Source organism: Bombus vancouverensis, chromosome 13, assembly GCF_051014615.1.
Source record: "Bombus vancouverensis nearcticus chromosome 13, iyBomVanc1_principal, whole genome shotgun sequence".
NCBI lineage: Eukaryota > Metazoa > Arthropoda > Insecta > Hymenoptera > Apidae > Bombus > Bombus vancouverensis.
Window position 1 is genome coordinate 2,232,037 of NC_134923.1, and position 12,642 is coordinate 2,244,678.

At 31.8% G+C, this 12,642-nt stretch overlaps 1 protein-coding gene across 2 annotated transcripts; it reads left to right on the forward strand.

Annotated features, from left to right (window-relative positions):
* Positions 1-4,791: 4,791 nt before the first annotated feature.
* On the forward strand, positions 4,792-11,636 carry LOC117162239 (uncharacterized). Of its 2 annotated transcripts, none has more exons than XM_033344099.2 (5): positions 4,792-5,017; positions 7,690-7,823; positions 8,528-8,790; positions 9,370-9,606; positions 10,050-11,636. In XM_033344099.2, the coding sequence occupies exons 1-5, from the start codon at positions 4,949-4,951 to the stop codon at positions 10,202-10,204; spliced, it is 858 nt and encodes a 285-aa protein (XP_033199990.1). In that variant the 5' UTR covers positions 4,792-4,948; the 3' UTR covers positions 10,205-11,636. The 2 variants fall into 2 exon arrangements, with proteins under 2 accessions (XP_033199990.1, XP_033199989.1); XM_033344098.2 differs by having other exon boundaries at positions 4,866-5,017; positions 9,370-9,627.
* The last annotated feature ends 1,006 nt before the right edge of the window (positions 11,637-12,642 follow it).

Here is a 12,642-nt window from a genome sequence, read left to right on the forward strand (position 1 = left end):
ATTTATCTCGGCTCATTTTAAAACACGAAGCTTTTTCCTTTACAATCTTGTGTTTATTTTTTCGTTAACGGCTGGGGAACTGAAGATACTTTTTCTTTACGAAGATTTTACAAATTTAAATGACTCTGTGGAGTTTGAAAAATTTCCTTCAAGATCCGTTTTAAGATAACTTTGTAAAGGTAAGTCTCGCCTTTATAACTAAAGGTTGTCGTACGACTTCTTGTTGCTTTTTATTGACATTTGAAATATAAAAAATGCTATTGGTATTGTAATAAGTCAAGATACACCACGAGGAGATTGCATGGTCACACTTGAATATTATGTGCCGTGTATTGATAGTGTCTGGCTGTTCATTATATATAGTATGTGTGCGATAAGTGCGTGTGTATGTTTAATTTATTTAAAAGCGGCTATTTTCTCCCCGTTACCTTATAATTTTTTGGCATCGATTGTCCATAGAGGCGCGCTATAACATACAATAAACGCATGTACTATACACACAAACTGTGTATAGTTCGAACAATAAACACATACTACACATGTGCCAGAAACGCATATAAAAACACATATCCTATATACACTCTAAGCACGCAGAAACTAAATACGCATTACACAAATAATAATTACACACACATTAAGTATGCATATTACACACGCATTACACATACTAAACAGACAGACACTACACATACGCCATACGTGGTTCAAGTTTGACCGTTCAACCTCCTCGTGATATACTTTGAATTATTCCAATGCCGACGGTACACTTTTCATTTGACTCTTTGTCCTACCCGTTAACTCGATTGTTAAACGATTGCTTGGGCCACAACAAACAAGAAGGTCGATCACGCGTCGAGCCATTTAGCTATTTAGTAGTATGCTCGAATTTGCGCAAAATGTATACGTCTTATGGCATGTATGTTATTTCGGCTCAACAATAGGAATTGTGAAATAATAAACATGTTTGGGCATAACTAATACTTTTAAGATGTCTGGGAAGTAATTATGATCGATTCATCAGCGAACAAAAATGATTTATTGTTTAAAAGTGGATAAAAAAAATTGGTGACAACACGTTTCGTCTGGCCGTCCATTAATAAAGATTGTCGAACTTGGACGCGACAGTGTATACCATGTCAACGCTGCAAAGTCACCAGGTACGTATCCTCGCAAGTCGGAACGTTCAAAACGTTAGCAGGCCGGTTCGAACACATACACGTAGACATTATTGTCATGCCATATTCACAAGATTATCGATATTGTTTAACGTGTATCGATCGTTTCTCGCGTTGGCCCGAAGCCATTCCCATCGTCGATATGTAAGCGCCAACCGTTGCTTCGGCCCTCCTTTCTACTTGGATAGCTCGTTTCGGCGTACCTTTAAGAATCACGACCGACCAAGGACGCCAATTTGAATCGCGACTGTTTGAGGAGTTATGCCGGTTGCTTGGCGTCAAGTATTTACGCACGATCGCCTATCATCCCGCGTCTAACGGGATGGTAGAGCGCTTACACAGGCAACTAAAAGCGGCGATCAAGTGCCACGACATGAGCAACTGGGTCGAAATTTTACCCATTGTATTATTAGGCATTCGAACCGCGATAAAGGGGGACTTAAACGCAACGGCAGCCGAAATGATTTACAGCACCGGCATACGATTGCCGGCAGAATTTTTCATAACAACCGAGCAGCGGGCCAACTCGGAATACGCAAACCGGCTTAAAGAATAGATGGGGAAGGTCAGGCCACATCCGGTCACGCGTCATGGCGAAAAGAAAATTTTCGTTTTCAAAGAATTAGAATCGTCGCCGTATGTTCTCTTGCGCCATGACGCGATAGGAGGCCCTTTACTACCTCAGTTCGGCGGACCGTTTAAGGTTGTAAAAAGAGACGAGAAAAACTACATAATTAAAATAAACAATCGTGACGTAACGGTTTCCATAGATCGTTTAAAACCAGCGTTTGTAGTCGCAGACGATATAGAAGAGAAGACCGCCGAACCTCGTGACATACTAATTCCGGTAAAGCAAGCGAACGCGCACGACGAAAGCAGCGCAAGCAGCGATCGAACAGCGGAAGAAAACACCAGGTATGGGTATATTACTCGATCCGGACGTAGAGTCCGTTTTCCCGATTGGTTCCAGACAGGTTTCGGTTAGGCGCCGTAGATCATCGGATCGTGTGTATCGATAATAAAAAATAATGACGACAAGAGAAACTTTGTGGATATTTTAAGAATTTAACTCAATAAAAACGTTATCACTGGAAGGGGGGGGGTGATGTAGCGGTACACGAGTCAGGACAATTCAAATCCTGTTGTTGTTTTGCCTCGGAGTATCAAGACCGTTGGGTTACAAGCAATGTAAGAACAAATAAACTCCGGGCAAAACAATGTCGCCGCTACAAATGTATCAATAGCAATTTGTAAATTAATACTTAATTTAAATTAATAATGTTTTGAGAAAACTCGTAGAAAATTAGTAATCTTCAACTGTGTGATATTTTTCGAAACAATGAAACACAATAGGAAACATAATATCGCTACCATCACTATCATTATCAGAAGTATTTACCGAATCACTATCCGCAATAATAATATATTTATCACTACCATCATCAATATTAGATTTTCTTTTTTACTGGCATGATAGGTATAAGGATTGTTTAATCCTTTTAGGAAATTATAACCTAAATGTGTGAGCGTAACGAACAATTACACGTAACTGAAGTAAGAAAATATCGAGAACAACGAAACCTCGAGTCTGACTCATGTTGTTTACGATAGTTCTGAATGAAATACCACGAGCCAGGGTCGTGTTTACGTTTGGTCCGAACGAAGTACCACGAATCTCACTTCTTGCTGTAGAAAAACAAATTTTAACTCTGTAGAGCTGTCTGAATTTGTAAAATTTTCGAAAAGAGAAAATATCTTCGCTTTACTACCTGTTAAAAGAATAAACACAGAATTGTGAAAGAGGATTAAAATGAGCTCATGTAGTTGTACAATTTTATTTTTTCAACGAAATTATAACAGTTTAAATATCATTAATTTTTCATCAAAGAAATTATCCTTTAATTGTATATACCAATGAGCCAGTGTAACAGCACAGGAATGTACAATGTATGAATAATATGAGTCTCACAGAGGTTAAATTAATCATATTTACTTACTGTAATTTCATAAAACATAAAATAGCTTCTAATAAAAGATAAACTTATTCCTATATGTATATACTCCAGGTCATGACGAAATAATTGGAAATATCAAGATACCTTAGAAAATATAAGGTCTTTTAACATCATCATTTTTCTTCTCAATTTATAAAGGTGATCAACATAGCTTGTGAGTAATTTACTTAAATAATTTAATATCAAGTAGATAATACATTGCAACAAACTGTAAAATCTAATTTTTCTAAACAATGCTTTATTTATCTGATCCCCTCAAACGACAAACAGTTTATATAACTAAAGCTCATATAATAGGAATTTATTGATTCTCCCCACTACCTATGATTTCTTATTTAAATGATAGAAGTTCACGGCCAGTTAAGTGGATTCAATTTCTCCATAGGACTTCAGTTAATTGGATCTAACTAGAATTTCGTGCCAATAAACAAAGTTCAGATAAATGGAATTTTACTGGCATCTTAATAACTCCACGCCATAAAATTCAACCTATTTGTAATATAGTTCCCAAATTGAAATTTCCCTTCAAGATTACATCCGTATTTTACATTTCTCCGTAAAATAGTGCAAATATTTTCAATTAAATATGTTACATTTTCTTACATTATTTAATAATCAGAGATGTGTGTGACGTTCTCATGGATTTTAACGAAACCTCCTTTAATTGTTTTGAAAAATAATGAAAATAGGGATCAGATCCCAATGACTTCCAAAAAAAACATTAAATATCATTTTGGACAAGAGTTACCGACTGCCTTTTGGTGGTCGGAAAAATGATCTACCAATACTACAGCAATAGCATTTGTAGTATCAATCAAGATTAACGCTTTAAAGAGTTTTTTGCTTTTAATGTCTGAGACAACGTAAGCCATATAGTAAGCTAAGGTAAGTAAGGTAAGTAAGGTATCAAATTTTAAGTACGCATAAATTTGAACAAATTGATTCTTATACTCAAAACTGATATATTTCGACTTTATTCGTCGAGTAATATAAGAAAATAAAAAGTAATATCAAGAAAAGTTTAAAAAAATGCAATGTTCCGGAACAAAGTTTAATCTAGAACGCTATATTATTTTATTCAACGTCATTGGTGTCCGACCGCACGTTTTTATTACTTTTTCCGTTCACCACCATTCATCACCATTCATTTTTGTAAAAAAGAAGAATGGGTCAACCTATTAATGTGCTGTGTAATGTATTTTGCTGTGACGTGCATATGTGCGTGTGTGTGTATGTGTGTGCGTGCGCGCGCGTGTGTGACATTATATATAACATATAATATACATGTTATATAACATATATATATATATATATATATATATATATATATATATATATGCACGTCACAACAAAATACATTTCACATCACATCGACAAGTTAATCCATTTTTCTTTTTTACAAAAAAGAATGGTGATCACAATATACTTGAATTTAATATTGGTATTTCGAACAACAAAAGATTATAGCATGATATAGGCTTGAAAACAGTTTTCTGTTATTCAGTAATAATCAACAATTTCTTACAAACTGATTACAGCTACATGAAATCAGATAGTATTAATCACATATACCATACATGAAATGGAATAGAACTCATGGAATCAGTACAACAATGGAATCATATTAAATAATGCGACGACAAATTTATAGTGGGGGTTCACATCGTAGCATAAAAGCAGAGCTTTCGCGAACGAATGTTTAGTTTAAACAACCTGTTAGTACAGTAGCAGCAAGTCAGTGATCCCTATTTAGTCAATATGATCGATCAGCAAGAATTAAATTGTTATTACGATTTCGTTTTGAAGCTTACCATCGAAACTGGGAAGGTATTTCTAATTTATAAATTAAATCAGTTAGATTAACAAATTAAAAAATTTATTTGGGAGGGAACTGTGGAAATGGAAATGTTTACTTCACTTTATGGAATACAACCTACATTTCATTGAATAATTCAATCATACAGATAACAATACGTAAATGCTTTATGACCAACAAGAATATTTATAATTATAGAAGTGCTTATACTACTGGAATGATCCGAAAATGTTGTCTACTTTTTCTAAAATATGAATTGATTTTTTGTAACTAGAATTTCTTAGACTAATAATCAATCTTGAATAAAATATTGATTGTTATCTATAATTCTTTTCCAAATATCCAGCAATTTATTTGTTCGTCCCTGTAAGATTTTCGATTTTTTGTTATTAACCTCCAATAGCTTCGACTGATGCCATTGAATGTAGGTGACTTACAGAAGTTTGGGTTGAATTACTTAGCTTTAGAATACTTTGTTTTCATCTAGATTTTGCACTTTACACAATAGAAATCATCAATTGAATATTTTGCATAAAAAATAAAATTGACACTGAAAGTTAATACTCCAAAATTAAGTAGTACGGCTCATCTATTATCTACCGACGCAAGTTGCGAATTAAAATATTTTTTTAGTACTTTCACGATTTAATTTTTCTGATTAATGTTGAATTCTACCTGTCACAAAATTTTGTGGAGGTCTAATAGTGTATAACTTATCGTTTGTTACTGATTTTTGATATAAATTTTTGAAACCATCTTATATCATTTACATCTTCCACAGCTTGCGTTTAACTATAAAATAAATAAATATTTGATGAAATGTATTTCCAACCCATAACGTCCAGAGCTGTTTTCACTCCTTCAACATGATTAGGAGCACGAAGAAAATACGTGTCAAATATTTTTCCGAGAACTACATCATACAAATATTTAATTAAAATCAGCGAAAGTATTTTTGCAGTTTTCAAGTAAAATGTCATAATTTAACTTTTTTTAAAGGAAAAGTAGGCTTTACTTTGTAAAAACTAAAATGAATTTATCAAAAACGAAAGGAACTTGGCAATACAAAAAATAATGTGAATACTATTTAGCGATAATTGCTCCATTTACTTACAATGACATTTACACATACATATATTTTATAATCGTACAAAAAATTTCATGGATTGTTACGTATATGTTGAATACATAACAAAAGATGTACTCTAAATTATACAATTACACGAATTGAAGTTAAAAAGTATATAACATTGCTATTTGCGATACAACCATAAAGTTATTAACAAATATATATATATATATATATACTTCTGAAATTTCTCGAAAATATATAATTATATAAATCATATATAATTATATTATCAAAATTATATTATATTATAAAATATATTATAAAAATATATATGTAATAAAGCCAGTTACCGACAAAATTGCACATTTGATACAATTATTTAGAATTTCATTTCGTTATGGTGCATAAACTAATTGTAAATGGTTTTAAGACACATTTATTAGATTTTCAGAGAAAACGAAATAAAAACAAATATAAATAAATAAAATAAATAATAAAATAAATAAAAATAAAAGAAAGAGGCACAGGCAGGGAATAGAGAAAGAAGTATAAAGTTAGAATCTTTTATATTTTCTTTTATATCTACTGACGGAATGATGATAGTTCTAAAATGTAAAAATGTAGATATTAGAAAAATTGGTATCTTTAACAGACAGACAGAGATAAGAGATCGTAAAAATCCGTTTGAATTCTATAATATTTTTTATATTTTGTGTGATCTTACAAAAGTGGGAATTATTTGGCAGTAATTTTCTTCTCGCACTTATTCATTTATTTTAAGAATTGCAACAATTTACAGGTATACCAGAGGTCATGCTGGTATTGCTATAAAACTGGCTACACAAGTAAATAATTGCATGTAATTATTTCGGTATTTTTAAAAAAATTATCTGCGGAGAATTGAAAACGTATCCAGGGCCTGAGATTTCTATAAAAATCTTATGCAATTTACTGTATTTAAAACTTTTTGGGAAAAGATTTTTTCTCACACTTTTTATCACACAGAGTTAATTAAACAATAATTAGTTTTCTGAAGGATTGTTTCCAAAATTTGAACATTCAATATCATACATCAACAGTAATTTGTAATCAGCTAAATTACAAACTAACTACTAGTCTGGATAATTGTCAGTTACATTTGAACTAGCTATTAACTTTGACAATTACCAGTTATACTTAAAAACAAAAATCATTTCATTTTTAAAACTAATGTATATTTATAGCTTATATAAACAAGTTAGTAATTAATCTTGCGTTCTTTATTGTAACCTCAAATAAATAAATTGCATGCTTTATTTTCTAACACTCAGAACTCAGTTATAACTTTATTTAAATAATGCAAGACGTTCTTTAAATATCTATAAATACAAATGGCACATACTTTTATTAAACGAATATTTCTTAGGAGCAATAAATTCCCCTATCATATTATTTAACAGCGAATTGTGATTACGCGACTGAGGATTTTGAGGTTAAATGTAATATATTCTCAAGCGAATTACTATTCAACTCTGATATTAAAAGGAAAGTTGAATGTCAATGTTGTGTTTAAAAATTCTAAAGTGAAAACAATTGACAAAGAAAGAAGCAACTTGTTTCTGTATTGCTTAGGTAATTCGGGATGCGATTGAAGGATGCAAAAATATCGAAACTAAAGCTGGAGATTGGGATTTAGTAACTCAATTTGACAAAAAAGTTGAAGAAATTTTAATATATAGCTTGGCTAAAGAGTTTCCAACACACAAGTATGTTTCTCATAAATATTCATTTTTTACTATCTGCCAGGGTCCGGCCGAATAACACGTAAAAGCTGGTACGACGTGATTCCTTATGGGAAAATAAGAAAATAATATAGAATAAAATTTTTTCATTGTCGGCTTAGTTTTCGAAAAAACTTAGTTTGAAATTTCAATTTATACTTGAACATGGCTAATATGACCGACTGGATATGAGTGAATAATCAATATGATGTTATTGTAGAAGCGGAAATAAACGAAAAATATAAAACAAAATTTTTCCGTTTAAGGCTTTATTTTCAAGAAAATAGAGATCGATCATGTTTAGTTAAGAATCGATCTCGCACTTATATGCCTGTGATAAATTTTCAAATTTATTTTTTCCGGAACAAACCGTCTTGAGAAAAAATTATATTCTGCATTTTCGACTTATTTTCACACGTAGAATGGCCTCCTATCGGTTATTTAGTCCTGTATAGTCTGAAATTAGCCATGTTCAAATATACTTGATAAATTTTCAAACACGATTTTCTTTTAAACTAAGCCAAGAATGAAAAAGTTTTATTCTGTATTTTTTCTTATTTCTCTACAAGGAATTATGTCCTGCACACTTTTATATGTTATTTGGCCGAATACTGTATATATTATAATATACAGTTTTGTACTATGAAACATGTAACAATGAGTTGATGTCATATTTATATCATTTATAGATTTATTGCTGAAGAAACAGTTTCGTCCACAAATCATTTACCAGAATTAACAGACGATCCCACGTGGATCATTGATCCGATTGATGGAACCACAAATTTTGTACACTCCTTTCCTTTCACTTGTATATCAATTGGACTGGCAGTAAAAAAAGAACTAGAAATTGGTATTGTTTATAATCCTGTATTAGAACAATTATTCACAGCTAGGAGAGGACAAGGAGCCTACTTAAATGGGAAGCTTATTAAAAGCTCTAGTATAGAAAGTGAGTTTACAAACATATGTTTTATATATTTCTTTAATATAATCTAATACAATGTATATTTTATATACAATTAATTATCGAAATTGACAAATCAAAATAAAATATTGTTTTCTTTCCGATTTCTAGTATGTTTTGACGTAATATAATGTATTGTAAAATATGTAGAATAAGTTGAACTGATTCTCATATTTTATATTATTTATATTGAGAAAAATGACTACAAATCTCAACGATATTTCAAATTTATTCGCTATGGATTATTTCGTATAATATAGTAATATTAATATTTTTGTTACTATTATTTATTAATTACTTTTTTATATTTGGCTTCGAATATACTTTATATCGAACTTTCTATTCTAATCTGTTAGGTTTAATTCCATTAATTTATTATCTCCGATAAATTAAAACACAGCAAACGTTGAGATGGAAAATAAACGAAAAATGGTAAAACTATGATAACGCTTTGACATCGAGCTCATTGCAATTTTCAACTGGCGAAGAGAATATCTCTACTTCCTATAGCATAATTTAATAACTGAATAGTTACTAAAATGTACACGTATAACGTGTTTTCAGGACTGGAGCATTCGTTACTTTGTTTAGAGGCTTCTTATGCAACAATCGAGAATATCAGGGACATTACTCTTGGCAGAGTGGAAGCTTTCGTTTCGATAGCACATGGCATACGAACAATAGGATCAGCGGCATTGAGTTTGTGTTATGTAGCAATGGGTGCAGCAGAAGGGTACCACACCGACAATTTGATGCCATGGGATGTAGCTGCTGGTGTACTTATCATTCGAGAATCGGGAGGTGTAGTAATAGATACAAATGGTAGATACTCTTAACGCAATTTGCAGTAATCTCAAATAACTCGACATACTACATATTACTAAATTAAGACTTAGCACATCCTTTCATCTTTTCCCTTTTCTCTCATTGTTTTAAACAATTATACCACATTTTTATCTTTTAGATCATATTAATATTATATTCTCTGGTTAATACATTACATGAATACAACGTAAAAAGTATATTTCATTGTGTGTGATATATTTTTAAATTAACATTTAACACAGCTTTTTGTATGTGTGTCCCGTTTCTGTTTCTAATTATTTAGATAATTAAAATTATAATTCCTACTATAATTAATCAAGATAATAGCTCTGCGAAAAATTAATAATTTAATAATACCGATAACAACACCAATAACGATTATTAATGATTTTTTAAATAAAAGAACTGATTTGTTCCAGGAGGAGAATTCAATATCATGTCACCAAAAGTATTGGCAGCCGGTAATCATAAGTTGGTCAATGAATTGGTAAAATTAATAAAAGAAGCTGATACAAAAACGTTGGAGAAGAAGTTTAGAAACGAAATAAAAAATATAAATATAAATACTTGTTAAAAATTCTAATAAATTTCATTTTACTTCGTAATTCTCTCGATTAAAATGTTGACTAAGAATAATTGAGATTTAGAAGCGAACGTGTATTAAGTTTTAGAATATATTAGTAATTTTATCAACTAAAATACAAAATATAAATTAATAATAGGATAATATAATATACCTAAGTAATTTCATTCAAATTAGTTGTATGCGTACGATCCTATAATATATCAATTGTAGCCCAAAATTATATTTTTAAATAATTTCGTAAATCTTTTTGATATGAGTTAAGTATAATAGATTTATAACAGGTCTATATTTTTAATGTAAAAAGGTTTCAAATTAGAATACAAAACAATTAACAACCTCTATGTTATTAACACCATAGAACACCGATATCGTTTGCTTTTTCATTCATACTGATTACTTTATTTTAACTCAAAATGCACAATGAAATATATCTTTAATTCTATACTATTATATTGCTGTTCTATTTACATGTTTTTACACAGTCATTATATAGTCGGAAAGTCCAGTAAATTATCGGTGACTGACACCATACAATAAAATACCTTTAGTTTTTTTATTAACTGATAATTTAGATTATGCCTACCTGAAATATAATTACAATGTAATTTTCTTTTTATCTAAAATCGCACTCAATTTCCAGAGATATTAGCGAAATACAATGAAATTGTTCACATTCTTACAAGCATTTAGGTCCTTTTCCTATTTTGTCTGGTAATTTTCGTTTTTATCGCATTAAACATTTTACTACGCGTACTTTAAAATTTATTGATGATAACTTTCTTATTGACGATCCGATTTTGGGTCGCTCTGCTATGAATACGCCAAATATAAGAAGAAACAAGAAAAGGAATTGAGATAAAATACCTCACAGAATTCATATTTAGACAGACCTGTTTAAAAAAATAGAAATTAATGTAATTCTCATAATGCAGTGCTTGAGTCCGTTCGAACTAATCGACAAAGGATGGGAGTTGTTTCACAAGCGCAGGCTCGAGTTAAATGGATAACTCATCAGTACCTTAATTTTTAACGAATGTTATAGCGAACTGCTGGCAAATTGAGGTTCTAGAATCATTTCGTTCTAGTTCTACTATACATACCTCATAATACCACCGTATAAAAATCTTATGATCTTCAGTAATTTGTAAAAATTATGTAAAATTTATTTCCTCACGCGTATAGCAATTTTTGAGCATTCAATAATTCTCTTCTCAATATAAAATGATATGTATTTTTAATTGTTATTTTATAGATGAAAGATAAATCTGTTATTCTGCTTATTTCTGGGTATTGGTGTTAAAATTAAAAAAGAAATTAAGTCGATAGGTCACGATAGCGTAGTAATCTGAAGTAACGATTAAGAGAAAGAAAGGAATTATCAAGTTTGTAATAAATATTTCATCTCTTCCTTATACCAGCACATTGTCTTTATTAAGAAATCCCAACAAATTAGGAAATATGGAATATGGAATCAGTATAAAGACTGAAACGTGATAAAAAGATGTGACTACAAAAATTCGATGACCACGCGTCGAAAAAGCTCATCATGACAAATATAAAGATTATATGTTTTTTTTATTATCTGTTCAGTTGGACAGTCGGTAAATTTTTCTAGTTTTATTGCTAAATAAGATGTGGATGGCTACCTCCAGGAGGATATCACTTCGAGTTTGTCTATTTTATTTCTTTAGTGAGGTCAGTGAGCTGTTTCTTCGTTAGTCTTCTTTTTATGAGAGTTTTGCTCGCTTCAGCAGCCAGCTGATTTGGATATGTTGCCTTTCTTTCCTTGTCAGTTCGCTGTGGAGTGCCGAAGCGTGCAGACGTGTGTCTAGTGCCCAGTGAAGTCCGAAAACAACACGCGTCGCCCAACCGTCGAAAGTGAACACAGTCAAGTGTTTCCTACCCTTTAGGGAGAAGAAAATCCCACGCACCTAACCCCAACCCGAATACTAGCCTCATAGCCTCACGACTAGTTATTCATTTTGAATTGACTAGCTCGATGATGGCCCAGCAATCGCGACCAGGCTCTCCGGAGCAAACTCGCAACTACCCCGTGCTACCTCCTCCGTGGCAGAAGTGTAGCAGAACTCTCCGCACCAACGACGCTAATATTACAAAGAAACGGAAAATAGAAACATCAAAACCAGACACGATCGACACCCGGAACGAACAATCAACGATACAAATAAACACCCACAACAGGTTCGCCGTATTGCAATCCACTAACGACGCCATGGAAATCGCAGACCCGCCGCCAAACCAACAAGCACAAAGAATCCCCCCTCCCCTACCAATATTTATAGATGATGTCATCGACATACAAACAATGATCAAGTCCTTAGAGAGAGATATCTCCAAGGACGACTCCAACCTGAAGATTTACAACAACAAAGTAAAAATTCTGCCGACAACCCCTGACGCATAAA